Consider the following 20,997-nt stretch of genomic DNA (forward strand, 5'->3'; position numbering starts at 1 on the left):
TAAGTCCATGCTATTCCTTATTTTTTGGTCGGGATCATTTGCGGTCCCCATTGGGCATTATTTCCGGTCCGGGATCATTTGAGGACCCGTACAGTGCTCAAATCGGGCTGTTGATGACCAATCCCGTTCGAGAATTTTGTCATAGTTTTGATTAATTCATGAGAGCGTCATGAAAATTTGAACATGTTATAAGGAATATTCGAGGGAACGAAATATGGTCGATTTACAAGAGGGTAGCAAAGGGTTTTTGCGTGACGCGTGATGGCCCCAAAATTTAACCTTACAAGATACACTTCATGTGTGGTCCCGAGGGAAATAATTGGTTTTGTTTTCCCGAGAAACATCAGGACTCTCTGGAAACAAAACTAACTAGTTTCCCTCGGGACCAAACATTAAGTGCTTTGTTATATATTTAGACTTTCCCTTAAACAATCATATGACAAAAACATGCTGTTGTATTCGGCGAGCGGGCAACAACTACAATTGTGTCCCGGTCGGGATACATTTGAACTTGATTAAGGGCTCGTGACTAAGAATCAACCAATCACAGTGCTCGTTTTGTTTAGTGAAAGTCTTGGAAAATAACAATGATAAATATTTCTAAATATGAACGTTTTACACGTAAAAATTAGTAAAATTTATTCACATCCTCCGTGTCCGTTGTAGTTTCTGGCGATTTCTGCCGTGTTAGGCTTGCTTTTCTATCACAGGGGTGCCCTGAAAAGCGTGGGCGAGTGCCTGTCAATAAACATCCCATCGTACACCGCTCACTTTCTGTCTTCAAGGCTGGGCAGCAGGCTCAAAGTGAAACGAAAATGTTCTTGCCACTGATTTGTAGTTTATGGCTTTTTGCTACCTCCTCTTCGGGTATTGAGTACTCAAACAATTTATTATGTAAAGATGAAAATTACGAAGTCCATTGGAGGTTCGAAAACAATACAGAAACCTTCTATTTTAAAGTAAGGGCAAAAGCTACTGGCTGGATTGGATTTGGCGTATCGAGATTACTATGGCCTGAAAACGAAACATTACGGTGGAATATGTATTCCATGAGACATTACGATGTTCTTGTTGGCGGTGTTGACGATAGTGGAAAAAAGTATTTTAAGGTTAGTTTTTACGTTCGTTTGTTCCTGTCTTCACAATGTCCTTCCCATGTTTTATTGATACCCGAAAATCGACTGCAATCTCAACGGTATCTGCGAGAACGATTTCATTGTTAAAAATACTGGCAAACCATTTCTGCAGCGTTACTTGTTTGTGACTTATTAAGTGAGTTGAACTAAGTTAAGAAATCGGTCTTTTTTTTTCTGTTGTTGTTTTTGCATGTGTGTTTAATTGGCGTGAATGTGAAAGTACCTACCAGTCCTTTTTTTGTATTCATCGGTTGCAACATTAAAGTACAGTCGAACCGAGAAACGTTCAAGTTACTGAGGTGTACCGTTGAGAACAGATTGATAGAGATGAAAAAAATGTTGTTAACTGTAGTTCTGTTCATGTGGTGTACATTTTTATCAAATCTAATAATAATGTAGTGAATATGGGTTTTACCATTTCTGCATCCTTACACGATTGTGACTTACTAGGCGGGATGAACTTAGTCAAGAAATAGGTCTGGTTTTTTTTTTGTTTGTTTTTTCGCTACGTTTGTTATATTGGGCGTGAATATGAAAGTACCTGCCAGTTCTCATTTTGCAACATGAAAGTACTGTCGAACTGAAAAACGTTCAAGTTACTGAGGTGAACAGTTGAGAGCAGATTGCTAGAGATTAAATAGATTTCATAGAGAACTTAGGCAGCAAACCTGTGAAAAGATTCATTGCACTGAAATTACACGTACCCTAATTTAGGTGAAAACTTTCTCAAACCGATACATTTTGTGATGAGCAAACAATACCTTTGGCTGTTTATGGTTAATTTGTGTTTTGGGCCATATTACCTCACTGACTATTTTCACATATTATGTACTGATAAACACTCTTCAAGTCTCGAGGGTAAGATTATACAGGAAATGTCTGGAGTGGAAAATGAAAACAATCAAGTTGGTTGATACGAGATTGTAATGGTTACAGTTATGAGGAGTGAACTATTTAATTAAAAACTAAACAACTTCGTTGGTTTCTGACCAGAATTTAGCTCAGAAAAGCCACACAAGAATTTTGAAAGGTTAAATTCATCGATTTATTAACCCTTTACCCCCTAACAGCAGTATCCATATTCTCCATACTATTCACTATACATTTCCCAAGGTGTTGACAAAGAGAATTTGTTTGATAAGCAAGAGCTGTTTTGGTTGGTGATCCTCTATTCTCATTACCTTAATGTTTGATTCAAGATTGTTATTGTAAGAAGAAATTGGATGCTAGTCACTCTATGGGGTTAAGGGGTTAAAGGAGTTTTATTGCTACATTTAGTATCCAATTCTTTTAACCTATTGACATCTGATGCACCCTCATGGGCCTGGAAACAAAACCCCTCTGAAATTTCAATGTGCCCATATGCACCCTGTCAGAAATGGCTTGTTTTGATTGGTTGTAGCTTAGAAACAAAACTCTCCTGGGTATTGGAAAGTAGTGGAACATGAAATGCAAGACATAAGCTTTCATTTGAGACCAAACTCACTATTCCACATTCACTGTGCAATTTTTCACAAATTTTTCTTGGTCTTGGACATGGCTTCTGGAAGAATTGATGAAAGTCAATTTGGCAAAATCTCTGCACACCCCCATACTTCATTATGCATCCATACATGGGGCTTTTTTATTCAGTGTATCATTATTAAGATGTGCTTACATAGTGAAGTATGGGGCTGTGCGGAAATTTTTCTGAAAATGCAAAAAATACTTCGCTGTACATCATGAAGTTGAGTCAGTTCTCTAGCTTTAGAATTTTTTTGAGAGAGCCTGATGCTCATGTTGAAAATAAAATTTGACAGGGAGAAAGTATATTATTTAAGATGCAACTTTGTGAAGTTTCCCTTCAGTAGAGTAAATTGAAGACATTAAAATCTTAAATTATTTTGCCAGTGGTCTGTGTGTTCACTGTGGCAGCCACTTTCTCTGGAATTTCAAAACATGGAGCTGAGTCAAAGCTATTATGCCATCTTCCAATGTGCACAATGTACAACCATTTCCTGGACTTCATGTAGCTTTTTTCATTGATTGAAAGTGAAATTTCAGAACAAGTGAGTTGGCAGGTAGCTACAGAAGAACCAAAGGAACATTTTTAAACATGCCAAGTGACATTATTTTACCATGAGCAGAGATGAAAATCTCCAAAGAGAAAACAAAATGAACTGTTCAATTTTTGAAGGTTTTCATACACAGTCAGATTGTAAGCCTACGTACATAGTTGAATGATGGTTAGTATTCAAACATGTGTGATGGTTGAAACTATCATCAGCTGTCATGACTGTTTGAATGGGGCTTTATGAAAAATGATAAAAAGCCATGTACTAACTCTTGCTCTAACCAAACAGTAAGCATAAGAACACAGTCTTCCTCGCTTTCTACAGGAAATGCAGCTTGCTTTTAATAAAACTTAAGACACTAAGTGTTCAATGGCTGTTTTCGATTCTCTCTTTTTGTTTAAGCCTTGGTGAGCACGTTTATGCCCTATGAATTTAAAACCTTTGTAAAAAAGGTCAGAATGTGATTTATCTGTGTTATTAACACATGTGCAATTTTGATTTTAAAGTTTGATATCCAACTAGCATTGAGAGGAAAATATTTGATAATTTTAGTTCAGCATAAAGTTGCTTGAAAATTAAGTAGCTGACAATATACTTCTATGCATAATGAATGTATGTAGAACATGCAAAACAAGCATAAAAAGGAAACTGTGAGTGAAAGAATGAATCTAACAAAGACTGCAGATGTGAAAAATAAAAAATGGTGAATACTCTAGTACTAAATTAAAAGTGACTATTATTTTCCATGGAATTTATTTATTTGTTCTGTAAATTTGACTTGGAATTTGTAATTGTATTACACTCCTCAACCAACTGAAATAATTGTCATTTTGTTTGGAATCGCATTTATAAAATGCTAGAGTAAGCTTTGTGACATTACTTTGCACTGAAATTTTAGCAGCTGGGTTGCGTACATATATTAACTATTTTTTCATTTGGCTTGGTTCACTGAATGTATTCATTGATTTTTTGAATATGTCATTGATTCATTGAATATATCAGTAATTACTGGTTCACAGAGTTTATTTATTATATGGACGTGAGTGTCTTATTAAGATTTAAAACACTTATAGAATCAATATGACCATTACATCAGGGAACTGAATGATGTATTTTCCTATGTAACTTGAGTGACAATTATAGTTTTCAAGGAATTTCTCAAAAGTTGGGATGAGATAAGGTGAATTTGTTCTGTTCGCGCTGAATAGCCTTCAAAGGTTTGTAGTAAAAAGAGGCTTAAATAAAAGTATCTATTGATTCAAGTCAGAGTCAGTAATCAAATTTTTATTATTTTAAGCTTATATTTTTGTCTAACTGATGGTGTTACATGTAAACCTTTGTATAATTTGGGCAGAGAGTCTTTTGTTTCTTTTAAAACTTAGTATTTGTATACAGCCTGCTTTTCAATCCCTATTAGGTATATTTAACCACTATTGTTACTTTACTATCCATTTAATGAAAAGAAAATGACACCCTAACTCAAAGATATGAATTTTATGTTCTTGTGGCACAAATAATATCTCACTCAGGACTGAGATATCATACATTGATTGACCAATTAAAAGTCTAATAATGCTTGGTTCTCTGTAAATTACATGGCCTAACATATCTTTTAATGTGCTTGCCATCTCTCTCTTTCTTGGGTAAGGTAGATTTTGTCTTAGACTTGGAAGGGATAAACAATGTGTATTATTGATGAAGCTCAGCTCCAAAATTTAGAGTATAAGCAAGTTGGTTGCCTTTTCTTTAAATGCCCCCAAGCATCTTGTTTGTACAAGTATGGTATGACTCTAATGGGCTAACTTTTACTAGGATTTTATGACAAATGGACATGTGGCTCCAAAAGAAGATGATCACGCAGACTGGAACGTCTCAAATATAATTGAGAGTAATGGTACTACAACGATGGAATTCTCTCGGAAGAAAGATACTGGTGATGCTAATGGTGACAATGTCATTGAGGTGGGTTAATTAGTGAGATCACTTCCTCTAAAGTTTGGTAGATTGAAAGATGCCCCCTATATATAAACAATAGCCTCCATTTGGTGCAAAAATATGTACTGATGTTTGTCTGTGGACATTATTAGTTCCAGGATGCGAACACTTTTCAGAAAACAAAGCTCAAGGAAAACTGTGAACTTTGAGGAGCAGATAATGTCTAAGGACAAATATACAAGCATATTTTCATGGTGGAGGCTATTGTGTTTATTATCCTTCAAATATTTTTACAATGTGCAGGAAACATGTTAAAAAGAGAAACTAGGAAAACTATTGATAGAAAACTAAGTATGGGTAATTGAACAGGGCCAAGAAAAATTAAGGATTAATATCAAGGGTGTTTTGAGAAGTTGTATATCTGCATTAATTTTGTAATGACATCACCCTGTATTGCATTTGGAATAAAATCTGCTTTGGACCTTTGACATTTTTCTCCTTTCATGGAGGTTATTAAGTTGACTGTTGGGCTGAAACCCCCTAGCCATAAGGGTAAAGAGGTATTTGTGGATTTGATATATATGTAAATTTCCTTATGAAGTTAACTTTGTCAGTGTGAAGTCTATGCTTTTAAGGTTAGTCAATCACACCTGATAAGATTTATCATTCACATGTCTATTGAGTCAAAGTATTTTTCAACCTTTGAAATATAAGAGCTTCTCAAGCACAGGATTAAATTTATTTATCATTGCTTTCTTCAAACATATTGGTTTGTCTTCTACTGAATCTTGCAGCATCGTGCAATTCTTTTCAACTCTAGGAAAAGATAGAGCTTAGGTATTCAGTTAAAGTCTGGATAGGCTGGGTACAAAGGGACTTACAAAACCCAAAGGATTCAATACCTATACCTCAGTTTTAGATGACATTACAAGTTTGTTATCATGGACAGTATCTTACTCATTGTTGTTACGCAATATTGACCTGAAGTTCATTGTTTTTCAGCCTGGTCTGAGAAGGATGGTGTGTGCTTACCATGATACTGTTGATTATAACATATCTATGAGCAAGTTTACAAAACACACATGGAATGGCTATGAAGATATTGAATTTATTGAGAAACCAAAGGAAAAAGCTGTGCTTGCCTATCGTGCAACCGAACCACCAACCACTGGGGCCAGTACACTAGCTGTGTCTATTGTGGGCTACTTGTTACTTATTGTTATTGCAGTCATTTTCTTCTACTAGATCATGATGATGAATCATCTCCTTCTTTTGCTTCTTGCCTATGTTGTTGTAGCATCAGGCATTAAAGAAGAAAGATCTCGGGATCTATGTTCATCTGATGCCCTTAAAGATTGGAATGATTGAGAGAAAGAGAAACCTTTCACTGGTGCACATAATCATTTTAAATTACAACCATGTACAAATAATCTGTTAAGATGAAAAATTCCTGATTTTGCTAACATGTTAATATATCTTAAACCTCTTTAGACAATTTTGGAATTGAGGCAGGTCAACTTCTGAAAGACATGTTGACTATTAACATGTCGCGCACATGGTGGTATAAAGCCATAACTGCCTTTGACACCACAAGTCTGGTGCATTTGTGAACATTGAGGGGTGATTATTTAAACTGAATTTAGCCATCATCTAATGTAACTGCATTCTAAACCATTTTTTCAATTTAGCCAAACCTTTTATCAGAACATCTAGTTTAGTGAATAGTGTCAAGAGGGCCAAAAGCTAAGGAGAACATTTATTTCATTATTAAATAATAATTAAACCACAGTTTGAGTTTGATCTTGAGTAAATAATTGGCCTTTAGTTTGAGTTTAGATGAAAAAATATACTTTATAGTGTATTTTGAAGGTAGATATCTTATGCTATAAACCACATATTTATTTGGGACACATGTTGTCCTATAGTTAGGCAGGTGTCCACTGATAGCTTTGACCATTAAAGACATGTGCTTGTCTAAGTTGAGATGAATAATTCCTAAGCATCTTTTTGTATTGATCAGTCCACCAGACAAAATTTGTTCCAAGGAAAAGCCTTCTCCAGAAACCATTTAGTTTTTATTTCAACCATTTGAATTATTAATGCAAGTCATGGTTTGATATTCTATAAAGTAACCCTAATGTTCATTGCATGACCTTGAAGCAGCTGCTGTGTCCCAGGTTATCAAAGAAAATTATTCTTTTATGCCAGAGTACCTTTACAGCTCCAAATTGCTGTGATAGACTTCCAACAGCAGGGAAAACAGGTTTGAACCCTAGTTCAGAGATAGGTAATTGACCAAAGTGCTAAGCAAGATTCAAAGTGGCAAAGTTCGTTGACAAATTCAAAAGAGAGCATCCTGCTCTAGTCTTTTTAATTTTTTTATATACTTTTTTAAGAGTTAGTTACTTGCCTGGTTGTTAGCTCACATAATCAATAGGAGGTTGAGATGTGTAGCTTGAGAATTTGGTCCAATAAAATGCAGTAAGTTTTCTCCCTCTAGTAGGTTTTATCTGTTGGTGGGTGGGAGGGGCCCTTAAATAAGCAAAATGGAAAATAATTTGCATAAATTCTGGTAAACTGCCATGTTTTCAGGGGCAATGTTCAAAAGCTTAATGCTTGAATGTTTAAGCGCAATATATCTGACTCTAAACATGGTCATAGTTTGTCCAAAACACAGGTAAATGGGCCTAAAAAAAGAGAGCAACAGTATATTGTCTGATTTTGCCATATAAGAGCTTTGCCACAGAGAACTTTTTGACAAATTACTGTAATAAAAATTAACAAGACTCCACAAAAATTATCATGTCTAATTTATTTGACCACAATACACTTAAACGATTGACTGAAAAAAGTTAAGTGAACTGTCCCTAATGCTTATCACAACGAGAACTCAAAACAACAACAATCTAAAAAGATAAAATAACATCAACGGCTAATTTGGGCTGAACAGCGACTGAACTTGAAGCAAGAGCTAACAACCACAATATTAATGAGAATACTTTTTGTAAAGCAACCCAGTCCTTAATTAACTTGAGTATAGCCGTCTTCCAGGACTGCCACTAGGGCGTGGTGATAGTGAGCGGCCACGTTGAGCCAATGGAGAGCGCGAGTGGCGTCCTCTGGTGGCAGGTGAGTGTGACCTCCTTGGCGAACGTGACCTAGACCTACTGTTGAGAAACAAACACCTTGCTCAGTATAGCCTATAGTTCTGGGCCTAGTTGTTCAAAGGCCGATTAGCTCTAACCCAGGGTTAAATTTTAATCCAGCTTTCTTTATTTCTTTGTTCAAAAGTCTCTTTGAGAAAATTTTCACTATTCTTTTAGAACATCCAATGATCAAATTGCAAGCAAAAAGATTTGAACTGAATTTTCTCTTAAAATTTTCAGACCTGAAATCAAATTTCACACTAACCCTGGGTTACCTTAACCCAGCTTTGAACAACCGGGGCCTGAAGTTAAAGTGGGGGAGTAATGGACTTAATTTTCTAAAAGAAAGGACACAGTTTGAGTAACCATTTTGATAACAATGTGTTAGAACAACATGGTTGAGCATGTTTGTGAGAAAAGTTTAGCACTATGAAGCAAAATTGAGATAGCCAACCTTGTTCGGCGCCGTGGTGAGAGTGAGCGGGATCTTCGTGGTCGGTTTCTCTATGGTAAACAAATAATGGTAAATTACAAAATCAAGTTGCTCTTAAAGGTTGTTTATGCTCATCCAAAGAGTTGGACAGCCCCAGGACTAAGCCTTTAATACAGATTTTCCATAATTCAATACTATGACGACAAGGCAACAACAAAAATAAGAAAAATTTCAAGGATTAACCTTCAAAGGTCTCACATGTAGCAATTCATGTCTCCATATCAAGAGCATAGAACCTCAAAGCAAGCAAATTCCCCAATATACTTTATAAATAAGCAGGAGTTTATTTACTAACTAATCATGCTCAGAAGCCTAAATGCACTTTTCCTAATTAAGGAATCAGAGCTACAGGCATTTTGCTTCAATAACACTAATGGCTGCTTTCTAACAAGCTGTGAAGAGAAGACCTTTTAGGAAACCCACATAAACCAACCGTAGAGAAGGGGAACGTGCACACTTCCAAAATCTCAGCATGGCTAGTTGCGTCACATTTCACATGACATGATCAATTCAATGGCAGCAAATCTCTACACCAAAATTGTAAATCACTTCATAATTACCAAAATCTGTACCACAGGTTAGCTAGATGATAAAACTTCAAGTCAAGTAAGTACTTGCTAAAGATCTTGCCACAGCTCTAGTCTGAAGTTCCATCATTCAAATGTTTAAGGTATTATTCAAAAGTTAAGTAGCATAACTAATATTTAAGACTTGAACATGAATAGCTTTCAGGATTACTAACATACCTCTGTCAGCCTTATGCGCTTTCCCAGCAACTCAGTACCATCTAAACGTTTCAGTGCCCTTTGCATGTCATTAAGGCTAGCAAATTCAACAACCCTGAAATATATCAAACAAGTAATTATGTCAATATATGCCACTAATAAACCATTTTACAATATCATGCAATGGGATGCATTAAATATGCAACAACATTACACTGAAGAGCAGGGCAAAAATGCTACAAAATGACCACACAGTCACTGAACTTTGATTGGTTTTAGTCTTTTAGGGTTGACTTTTTAAGAAAGGAACTTCAATGCACATCATATTTTTTTTCGTTGGGCATAAAGAAGACTTTAAGGGTCTCTTATGTTATCATCTTTAGCCAGTGCCACCAATAATGCTTAGATAAGGTCAAAGGATTTAATGCAAAACTAGAAGCTAAAGTACAAGAAAGTAAAAGAATAGTGGTATAATATATCCCTTATTCCATGGTTTAACACACAATATGAGTGGACATCAAATAAAAACTGTCACACAAGTCAGTATTCCTGGACTAGTGCTTTTAAATACACTATAACAAATGATGCTAACCCCTCTCCTATTCTATCTCTATGGCACTGGGTAAAGGTCACTTCCCCTGCTTGGCGCATGTAATCTTTCAGATCCTGCAAAACAGCAAAGACATTAGTACAAAGTACAGTGAAGAGTACTTTTCTTTGCCTGTCCAAAGGAGATGACAAGTTTGTTTGATTGACTCTATAAAAAGCCATTCATGATAAAATTGGGTAAAACAAGACTTCCAGTTAAATATGTAAAAAAAAATTAACCTAATAATTTACACTGTAGGTGCTGAGTGTGCAAACTGAAATGCAAGTTACACCTTTCAGTACATTAGATGAATTACAAAAAAAAGCATCTTGTGAGTAACACAATACATTTTGACAAGGGCACTCATTTACACTAACAAATTAAATATTTCAAACCTTTGAGCTGTACAAAAAAATCCCTAAAGAACAGAGATACGAACCTTACCTTTGCAAAACTAACTATTAAGACCAAGAACTTCAAATTAAACCGAGATGATAACCAAGGCCTTCATGCCATACCAATTCCCATGTCAGCTTGTTAATGAGCCAAAAGGGTTGCCATGAGCAAACAGGGCCACTGAGCAACCAAGCAACCACACCACGAATTGAATGATCTACACAATCTTAAGACGGCAAGCCAAGTGTCATATTTTATGCCAGGGCCACTAATTTTCCCCTTTTTACGCACAGACCAGGTCATAGATCAGGAATTGATTTCTGCCTAAAACCAAGCTCCCATAAAGTACCTTACCACTAAGTACTGTGGCTAAAGATGGAAGAAATGGAAGGAAGGAAGTTACTGATATGGTACTTAAGCCTACACCAGATTCAGAACTCTAAATAGACTGGACAGTCACTCTGACTGAACTGTGAAAGTTACCATACTTTCGTTTTTAAAACAACACTCTTGCATGCTCATTGGTGAAGACCAAGTATTTATCAGGCTATAGATCACGCTGATGATGCAGTAGCAAGCCACATTGGTATGGGCTACTACCTGTTGTAATTTGGCATTACTCTGGCAGTGTATTACATACTTCTGAGTCCAGGAATCAAGCATGAACTTCTACTTAATGATGTATTCAAAAGAAATTGACCAAGTTTATGAATGTACTGCTTATGAAACTTTGTTCTAACAAACAGTTGCACAAGGAAAAGCTAAAGGTAAAAATACTTGTTCACTTCAAGAATGAGGCCATAACTCAATCACAAAATGAATGAGATTTCTATTTGCATTCTTTTTGATCAACTCTTTTTATCATTTTTGTTAACCCATTGGAAAACTTTTAACGATTTGGGAGGAAGACTTCCATGGCAGAAATTGAAAAAAAGTTTTGTTGACGGATATGCACAATTGGTCCCTGCTAGAAGAGCAACGTGCTTTTTTGAGACAAAACTAGATCGCAAGTGCATTCATTGTAAACTCAGGCACTTAAAATAGTAAAATTTAGAAGTCTGACATACTTCACATTAAGAATTTCTTGTGCAAGTCAAATTTGCAAAATGAAAGGTACTGTATAGGTAAAGCAAAACAAATTGTGAGAACTTTCATCCTTTCATATTAGTGTTTTCACATGCTTTTTACAAATTCTTGAAACCTTTATGTGAAACACTTTCTCTCATCCTTGCATTTCTGAGCCTAAAAGGCAAGTTGTGAATAAGCCCAAATAACTTTAGCCTAGGCCTCTTCCTTAGCAGGAAAAACTGTTACAATCCAGGGTACAATTATTATCATTAACTTTATGTCTTTACTTTAAGTGTTGCTGATGTGACATTTCTTGGAGAAAAACATACATAGTGGCAGATATGACCAGTTTTGAGACGTCCTTATTTTTCAGCTCAACTCAATCTATGTTCACCAGAGTCTGGCCATTGACCTTTGCTTTCTCTGAAGAGGCCATTGGGCTTGCAAAAAAAAAAAAATTGAAAAACCAGATAGAGTTCACGGACAACTGTTTAAGGAGCTGAGCTGTTTATATTTCCATATGCATATAACGTGAAGATCGCTGTTCTTTCATAAATTTATTCACCTTCTAGCTTACCGTTTTGTGAGGCCTACAGTAGCTATACAGTTTGTGCAACAGTAATAATAAAATAATGTTGAACATGAAATTCACAGCACAGCATTTTGGGCCAACATCTGTGGATGAGTACGTGACTAGAAAGACATGCAGTAACTATAAATAATTACTTAACAAAGCACTGGCTGTTTGAGTAAGTCAGTTTTGCCCTTAGGTAAATTCCTTAAGCCATGTTTAGTAGGGTTGAAAAGTAATGAAAAAAACAACAATTTTGTCATTCATCACCAGTGAATCCTACAAAATTAAACAGGAATACATAAGGAAAAAGGATAAATTTATGAAGGAATAATGAACTTTCAAATGAATGGTAGAACACACAAGATGTTACAGGTGATAATAAAATAATGTTCTTTTAGTTTAAGACATAACTGCTGCTTTGATCAGAACTTAAGTTTCACAGCAGCATGAAGTTGGCATTGCCATGTAACTTGAATCGCCATTTAACTTGCATAGGGCAAATGAGTCACTAGAAAAGGTCTTGCTTTTAGTTCTAATTGTTTAATAAATTGTTTCCACAAGTTTCTACTGTTGTAAACAAACTTGCTAAGTAATTGACAGTCTTGTGTAATCATCTGCATGAGAATAATCCTGAAATGACTGTTGTTGGTGAAAACTAGCAAAAGTTGACTTCTACTCTAAGGAGGTCATCGTCACAGGAAAGTGAACAGCTGTTCGAGGATAGAGTTTTGCCTGTTAGCTGGAAGACCCACAAGGCTCGTCAGATGTGATTGGTCAGTTTTGTCCGTTGGTAATTAAAATGTAACATCATGTTATCATATTTTGCACCTTCTGAAGTAGGTCTAACAATTTTGCATCTCCCTGATCTATGTCTAAAGGATGAGGGTACTTGCATATTTGAAATATTTTCTTTTGCTTTAATTAGTATTAATAGTTCACATCAAGGAAGGCTTTGTAAACCCTTAATGAAGAGGTACAGTACTATCCTGGATACAAATAATGAGAATCAACCCTGTCTAGTATTTCTCACCTGCCAACTTGCACGTGAGGACAAATTTTCCACTGTCAACTTGAATTCAGTGTTATAAGGTGCACCATATCTAAATAAATGTAGAATCTTAAAAATGGGTAGTCATGGACTACAGGTGGCTTCTAAATGAAATAAAAATCGAAAATCACCGTACAGAACTGGTCCTGCTTACTGGAATTAATAATGGAATATGACTTGGACCACTTACCACTGTGGCTACTCACATAAAGTAGTGACCATAATAACAACCACACGACTGTGAAAGGCAAAAAGGACACTAACGGTTATCTGTTTGAATGGGGAAACTGTTTGTTATCTGTTTGTCATCCATTCGAATGCCTAAAAAAACAGTTCAAAGCATTCTGCAAACCATTCAAACATTTTGCATATCTGTTCGAAAATCATTAGCATCCATTCGAAGTATTACGACATCTGTTTGAACAGTTCTGACACCTGTTCAAATGGTTTCAACATCTGTTTGAATGGTTTTTACATCCGTTCACCAACTAGAAGTGTCTGTTTGGAGAACTGCAGCATCCATTCGAATGGTTTGATGTCTGTTCTGTTCATCCGTTCAGAAGGAGAAAATTAAACTTGTCATTTCTTTACAGATATTCAGTATAGCGGTCGAAACATTGCAATCCACATCTATGTGACTAAATTGTGAGACGAAAGATTAACTCAGCTGTCATTTTAAACCATGATGATAAAACAACTTTCATGAGATATTCAGTAGTTTCAGACAATAACTAAAAACATTATTTCGATGAGAAATTGAAAAAGTCTCCATTTTCGATCCTGAGAATAAAGGCCTTGAAATTCACAACAATGGCAAATGAAATGGAAACAATGCACAACAACATTGCCCATTCCATGATTAAGCCATGCGCTCAGAATGGTTTCGCAAACTGATTAAGCAATTTATTCATCCAACCAGTCATACAACTTTGTATATTTTCATCTGTTCGACCAGCTTGCCAGTCTGTTTGACATTATCCATTTTACTCATCCGTTTTAACAGCTAAGCAAACCCTTTGAATGGCTAATCAAACCATTCAAATAATTTACTCACCCGTTTAAATGGTTTGCCCATCCATTAAAATTTTTACTCATCCATTTGAATGGCTGAACAAACCATTTGAACGCTTCAAGTACTGTTCATTAACTGTTCGTCATCTGTGCGTTTTTGCCATTTGAACAGTTTTCCATTAGTGTCCGTTTTGCCTTTCAGGGTCACATATATGAACAAAATTGTAGCAAAAATTCACCACCTGCTGAAAGGATTCCACTCCAAATAAAAGTGAATCTAACACAGATGCATGTACACAACTAATTTTTTTTAACCACAGAAAAACTACCTTCACACTGAAGAGACAGGTGCTGTAAAACAAATTGTTCGTGCAAGGTTTCCACAAAAAAAGGGCAAAGCAAGGAGTTTAATCACAATGAATGTAGAGAGGCACTTTGGTGTCTGTAAAATTGAGATTTGCCTGTCTTTTCTTACCTTAAAATTTATAATTATTCACATCACTTCCCAATTAATTAATTTTTCACTAGAAATTTCTAAGTCAAGGCAAACATTTAAGACACTTCATGAATCTCACATTAAATTACATCCATGTGATCAAAAGACCATTAACATGTGTGTTACTGACCTGTCTCGGAACCTAAATCCACCACCTCTTCTCATCCCACTTCCACCACCACTACCACCTCCTCCACCACCACCTCCACCACCTCCACTCCTTGATGTTGGACGGGCATGTTCCACTGTTATTCTTTCATAAAAAGAAAAACATGTACATATGTATTTCCCTAAAGAGGCTTTTATTCCCAATCTTTTAGCACAACAGCAACATGTATCTTGCTCTTTCAAGTCATAGAGAACATTTCTTAGCAAAATCTATTGACTATGATACCTAAACTTGAGGGTACCATAGATCTTCACTGGTGTTCTTTGAGCAAAAAAATTGTCAATGCACTATTTGATGCATAACTACCTTATGATTGTTGCTACAGTCATTAGTTTATGAAATTCCTTGAATTTTCCCTGACAAAGGGAAAATTTCCCCAACTACCGTATTTCTTCTGTAAGCCAAGACCCTGAAAATTAGAGACCTTCCAACAGACTCGTGTTGTTCAAAAAATAAATAAATAAATAAAACCATCAGCTGTAAGCCAAGGGTGAAATTCTTAATAATAGCTGGCCATTTGAGTGAGCACACCACATGGAAAACATTGGGAAATGGCTCACTGAACACAAAGCTAATGAATTAAAATAAACACAAAAGAAAAAAAGAGAATCAGTGAAGATGTAAATACTACTACCTAACTGCAGAAACACAACAATACTCTCAGTTACTGTAACCTAACAAACGTTTCAATTGAGTATCTCTTTTGTTGCTGTTATTTTTCTTTTGATGCCAAAAGCATGCTGTTCTTCATATACTAGGGCTTTTAAGATAAAAGTTAGCGCAGAAGCTGGTGCTGTAGAAAACAACTTGGAAATCCCTCGAGATTATGGACTCAGTGAGTCAATGGTGGGATGCTGAAGAAGAGACCAGGCAACTATTCTTTCTGGCAAGGTAAAGATGTCTGCAAAATGTGCAAAAATGGGCTGTTTCACTCCCAAGTATCCCGAACTAGATAAGCAGGTGAGAGAGTGGTTTTCATGGCAGAGTGACCAAATATTTCATTTGAAATGTAAAATGAGAAGAGTTTTGCCAAATTGAGTGAGATCATCTTTCAATGCATGGGGAGCAAAGAATCTGATTGGTGGTCAGAGCAGAGATACGTTGTTGTCATGACAATTTTAAAACATGTCATGTAAAGAGTGCTGCAGTCACAGAATTTACAGTCATTTTGTATTAAAATTAAATTCGCAATTGTACTTGTTTTTGAATCCCAATCCCTTCACAGCCATCCCACCCATAAATTTACGTATTCAGCTGTGGTTTGATGTGCAATAAAAAATTGCACAAAAATTGGCTCTTGAAGGTCTAAGGTTTAATTGAAAACACAAGCCTAGAGATAAGTACTACAAGACCCAGAGCTGTGTACGTTATTTGAACATACCTTTCTCCCATGAATTCCTTGTGGTTCAGTTCATAAACAGCATCATCAGCATCTTTGTAGTCATCAAATTCCTAAATTTTCATTGACAAAAAGAATTAGGCTAATTAGCCCTTTCACTCCTGGTCCGGCCAAAACCAGCCAACCAGAAACTCGTTGTTATTCCTAGACCGGCCAAAAAAACTGTCGTCATTTTCCCCTTCTATCCCCTCCCCCAGTGAAGAATATATGCTTATTAAATATTTGCCTATTGTTAGTAAGGCATTGACCTATCAAATTGTCATTACTGCACATAAGTTATGCTTCCTGAGGATGGAATACACAGATGCGAATATGTTCTTGCATCATGAATGCATGCACAAACATGGCAACAGCGATGATCAGTTTCTAATATAAACGATTGAGCAATTTCGTCCGTGAGTTTGTAAAACCACTTAGTTTATTATCAACTTGGAGTCAATAAAGCAAAGAAACTTCCTATGTAGTGGCTATTTGCTTTATCAGCTCCAAATTGATAATAACCTGAGTGGAAAAATGGCAAGGTGTGTAGATCCTTTGGAAATTAGTTTAGATGAATACAGGGTGATTTTTGGTGATTCAGATGAAGAAGGTACCAAAGATATTGAGGAGATGGTTCTGACATTGATTTTTTGGGTATTGATGAGGATGGTGAGGAAAGTGATGAAGAAGCGGACGGTGAAAGTGGCAACAAAGAAGCCTCTGACAGCAACGATGAAGAAAAACAACAATGGACAGCTGACCTCAGTAACATCGTTGTAGATGAATTTTCAGCTCAATCTGGAATTGCTGTCAAGTCAACCCCAAAGCTGATTATTTTTTCGGTTTAATGTTTGACAAGGATCTTTTTGAGAAAATCATGGAGACAAACCGCTATGCTCACCAAAAATTAGCTGACAATGAGCAATGTCTTGGTAGAAGACGCAATGTTTCTAAACCTGAAGTGAAAGCTTACTTTGGAATGTGCCTCATCATGGGATGAATATTCTTCCCAAGGTCACGACTACTGGTCAACAGACATTTTCAAGGGCAATGAAGGAATTAAAAGAGTTATGCCTAAGAACCGATTCGAAGAAATAAGTCAATTCCTGCATCTGAATGACTTGAGTCAGGAACCCGTGCAAGGAGATGTTAATTTCGACTGTCTGTACAAATGCCGTCCTGCTTTGAATGCTGTTTTAAGAAATGTTCAACGCTGTTATTTGCCCACAAAAAACCTTTTGGTTGACGAGGGGATGATAGCGTTTTAAAGGCAAGCTATCATTTCACCAATATTTACCAGCTAAACCGACTAAATAAGGAATTAAAGTGTGGATGGCAGCTAATTCTTCGAACAGTTATGTTGTCAATTTCTCTGTTTATTTAGGATGTGAAGGAGAAATTCAAAGGCATCACTTGCTGGGATACAATGTTGTTATGGGTATTACCCGTCCCTTTTTCAATAGAAAACATCATGTTTTCTTTGATAATTTCTTTTCGAGCCCTGACCTGTTCGATCATTTGCTTGCACAAGATATGTATGCTTGTGCAACAGTAAGATGTAATCACAAAGGGCTGCCTGCTTATGCTAAGGATAAACTTTGCTTGCACAAGATATGTATGCTTGTGCAACAGTAAGATGTAATCGCAAAGGGCTGCCTGCTTATGCTAAGGATAAACTTTGCGAGCCAGGACAAACAATTACACAGCAAAGAGGAAATCTTTTATTTACAAAATGGCATGACAAGCGAGATTTTTGTTGTCAAATGTTTCCCCAGAAGAGCCTTCGCGGACCGTACAACATCAGAAAAGAGGAAGAGACATTGACATCCAAAAACCGCAAGTATCAGATGTTTAAACGGCAAACATGGGTGGTGTAGATGGAGCTAACCAATTTCGGTCCTATTGCACCATTGGAAGACAGTCGCAAAAGTGGTATGGTACATCTTTTAGTTCCTTTTTAACGTTGCTGCCTGCATTGGTTATATTCTAGAATGCTGATACCTAAGGATGCAAAACCTGCAAAAACGACCACAAGCCCCTTTTCGGCTAGAGTTGGGTAAGCACCTGATAGATGCCTACTCTTATCAAAAGCGAGCTGCGAATCAAGTACCAGCCCTAGAACCCACAAGAAACCACCAAGCGATTCAAGAAGAAGGCCAAAAGAAAGAATGTGTACAATGCAAATCTGCAGGTCAAAAAACACCGAAAGGCTATCCAGTTGAAACGAGAAACAAGTGCCAACAGTGAGGTGTTGCGTTATGCAAAGTGCGGTGCTTTACCGATTATCATAGCAAAAACAATTGATCATACAAATCAATTTTACAATTCTTAATTTCCAGTTTTTTCAAAGTGCAGATCATGTAAATACTCACCAGAAAATAAAAGTGCCATTCACTTGTTCATTTCATTGTACATTTTGAAGTTTTAAACTTGTAATTTGGTCTTTTGACCCACCAGGAGATTAGACTTCTACTTTGGCAATTTGGTCTTTTGACCCACCAGGAGATTAGACTTTGACTTCGGTAATGGCAGCAAATTCAAATTTCATTACAAACAGGAACATGCTATACATTTGAGTCTCAAATCACACAACTAACTTGAGAGAGATTTGCTTTTCCACTTTTTTTAAAGTTAATTTTGGTTTATCATCCAGTCATCAAACACCTAAAATGTGACTTTGCTGATACTGAGTTCAGAGTGAATACTAGGTTTGGTCAACCCTGTAATAGGTCTTTCAAGGGGCATATTGTTTTACATCACCTAGATCTTTCCTGTTGTTGTGTGAGATGCAGAGTTGAAGAAGCTTTGAAAATTATCTTAAAGTTGTATGTTTGCAAACCTTTATTTCCTTCCTTGATGGGCCAAGGAGATCATTAATGATGTGTGGGAATATGAAACTAACATTAGTTGGCTAATCCCAGCATTCATTTGGATGCAGTATTAATAAAGTGGTGTATTACTCCTTCACTAGTTTGTATAGGTAATCACATGATTTTGAGTGCAATTTGGAATAAATGAGCATTAGTAAATTTTTTTAAAGAATAACAAAATTGCATGAGCCCATATGGCGAATGCAATTTGTGGTCTTCGCAAAAATTAACAATTGTTTGTTTATTCCAAATTGCACAAGAAAAATCATGTGATTACATGTTAATAATATACATGAAAAAAGATGAGATAGCTTATCATAAGTAAGCATAAGCAAAGCGTGAGCATCAAGTACAAAAATAATATATTCAAACCATGCTTTCAGTCGAAACAACTGCGTATGATCAAAACAATAATATGCAATGATATCTTCACTTCTTTAAGGTGCAAAAAAGTTCAAAGTCCGGCTAAATAGTTCAAGGAATTGTTCTGTCTGTGTCCGAATCACTTTCGATGAAATAGAATTGTTATTTCCGAGGTTTAACCATGTTTGTTTTTTCATTTCGACGTTGGATCGCTCCAGCAAAGTGTTAAGCTGGGTTGGCTCGTAATTTTTGGTTTCCTTAGCAATTCCCTTCTCTAAACATCACTTTTTCCAAACCAACAACCAAAAAGCACTGCTTTTTACAGTGTTTTCATTGTTTGAGCTGTTATTCAGCTGCAGTGGCAAAAGAAAACCTACTTTAAACACTGGCCATTGTTTTGCTTGCAAATTTTCAAATTGTTGCGACATCCAAGGTTCGCATTTGATTGGCTATCTGTGAGTTTCTTTGATTATTGACCAATCAGAATGTCTGGTTTGTTACTTTCTTTGCAATGAATTAACCCTTTCCTGCTCTGAATTAACTCTCTTCTACACTGAATTACCTGAAAACTGCATTTATCTTAACCAATCAGAACTGAGTAATTTTTTCCCGTACATTATTAGTACTGAAACAACTATGGTTGTTTTGAAACGACTTCAAGTATTTCACAAGTATTGAATCAACTTCAGTTCATTTCAAATTGACTTGTATCAAAGCGACTGTAAATAGTGCTTATCCAAATGCACAATTTGGTCACCCTGCAGTACATGGACTGATCTAGACCCTCTTAAATTTGTCCAATTTTGAGTAAATTCGGAGAAAATCGCTCTTGATTATTCGTCTTTGCTCTTTTCTTAATTCCATTTGAGTTTATCTTTGATATATCTTCTTCACTAATGTTCCTCTTCATCATTTAGGGTCCAGGGGTGATGAGAGCGAACTTCTGAAATATCGTTCTACACATTCGCACTAGTAAATCGATTATACTGAGACTCAGGAAAATGAAAACTAAAGCTGTCCTTCCTTGGAAGATTCCATGGTTGTTGTCCTTCGGTTTGCCGATAAAGCGCCCGAGAGAGCCATTGTTCTTAAGCTTATTCTCGTATTAAACAGGAACGCAAACTACCCATTGTTTTTTTCGTTTGTAGTAAAACCTGAGATTTGAAGCATTTGACTGGGTACCAAAAGAACTAAATGCCTCTAAACATTGGAAGAGTTTATGCATAGATTCAACGTAACACTTACACGATTTTAACCGCGTTAAAGGAGCTACATCATAACTTATAAAAGCTTACCACAAAGCCAAATCCACTCTTTAAATTAATCTCTCGTATACGTCCGAATCCACGGAAAAACTTCTCAACGTCTCTCTCCTTACAGTCTCGAGGTAGTCGACCAAGAAAGACTCTTGGGGCTCTGTCTCTACTCATGATGCGCTCTTGCTCAGGGACGCAACAAAGATAGGATTTACAAAGAAAACTTTGCATGGTATCCCACGAAGCCTTGCGAATATCCAATTGCGCATGACTTCTCAAGTAACAAACAC

At 36.3% G+C, this 20,997-nt stretch overlaps 2 protein-coding genes across 4 annotated transcripts; one reads left to right on the top strand and one right to left on the bottom strand.

The window, feature by feature from the left end:
• The first annotated feature begins 787 nt into the window (after positions 1-787).
• Positions 788-7,876, top strand: LOC131796890 (DBH-like monooxygenase protein 2 homolog). 3 transcript variants are annotated; one of them, XR_009341173.2, is made up of 4 exons: positions 788-1,109; positions 5,003-5,152; positions 6,128-7,412; positions 7,454-7,876. XR_009341173.2 is itself a non-coding variant. In XM_059114496.2 (3 exons), exons 1-3 carry the CDS (start codon positions 816-818, stop codon positions 6,368-6,370), a joined length of 687 nt encoding a protein of 228 aa, XP_058970479.2. In that variant the 5' UTR covers positions 788-815; the 3' UTR covers positions 6,371-7,876. The 3 variants fall into 3 exon arrangements, 1 of the variants encoding a protein (XP_058970479.2); XR_010718713.1 differs by having other exon boundaries at positions 6,128-7,054; positions 7,286-7,876; XM_059114496.2 differs by having other exon boundaries at positions 6,128-7,876.
• A 41-nt stretch (positions 7,877-7,917) lies between these two features.
• Positions 7,918-20,931, bottom strand: LOC131796889 (serine/arginine-rich splicing factor 6-like). The gene is made up of 8 exons (XM_059114495.2): positions 20,747-20,931; positions 16,222-16,292; positions 14,802-14,924; positions 13,147-13,216; positions 10,082-10,155; positions 9,511-9,604; positions 8,726-8,775; positions 7,918-8,292 (listed from the first exon to the last, which is right to left on the bottom strand). The coding sequence occupies exons 1-8, from the start codon at positions 20,879-20,881 to the stop codon at positions 8,151-8,153; spliced, it is 759 nt and encodes a 252-aa protein (XP_058970478.1). The 5' UTR covers positions 20,882-20,931; the 3' UTR covers positions 7,918-8,150.
• Positions 20,932-20,997: the final 66 nt, after the last annotated feature.

This window comes from Pocillopora verrucosa, chromosome 9 (assembly GCF_036669915.1).
Source record: "Pocillopora verrucosa isolate sample1 chromosome 9, ASM3666991v2, whole genome shotgun sequence".
In the NCBI taxonomy this organism is placed as follows: Eukaryota; Metazoa; Cnidaria; class Anthozoa; order Scleractinia; family Pocilloporidae; genus Pocillopora; species Pocillopora verrucosa.

What these genes read in the sequence shown, in the direction of transcription:
- LOC131796890 (XM_059114496.2), top strand. Translation starts at nt 816, where the DNA reads ATGTTCTTGCCACTGATTTGTAGTTTATGGCTTTTTGCTACCTCCTCT. An exon ending in GTGGAAAAAAGTATTTTAAG is followed by an intron (nt 1,110 to 5,002) that starts GTTAGTTTTTAC and finishes AACTTTTACTAG; the next exon opens with GATTTTATGACAAATGGACA. An exon ending in ATGGTGACAATGTCATTGAG is followed by an intron (nt 5,153 to 6,127) that starts GTGGGTTAATTA and finishes ATTGTTTTTCAG; the next exon opens with CCTGGTCTGAGAAGGATGGT.
- LOC131796889 (XM_059114495.2), bottom strand. Translation starts at nt 20,881, where the DNA reads ATGAGTAGAGACAGAGCCCCAAGAGTCTTTCTTGGTCGACTACCTCGA. An exon ending in CCTCACGTGCAAGTTGGCAG is followed by an intron (nt 10,156 to 13,146) that starts GTGAGAAATACT and finishes GCTGTTTTGCAG; the next exon opens with GATCTGAAAGATTACATGCG. An exon ending in AGCGCATAAGGCTGACAGAG is followed by an intron (nt 8,776 to 9,510) that starts GTATGTTAGTAA and finishes TGTTTACCATAG; the next exon opens with AGAAACCGACCACGAAGATC.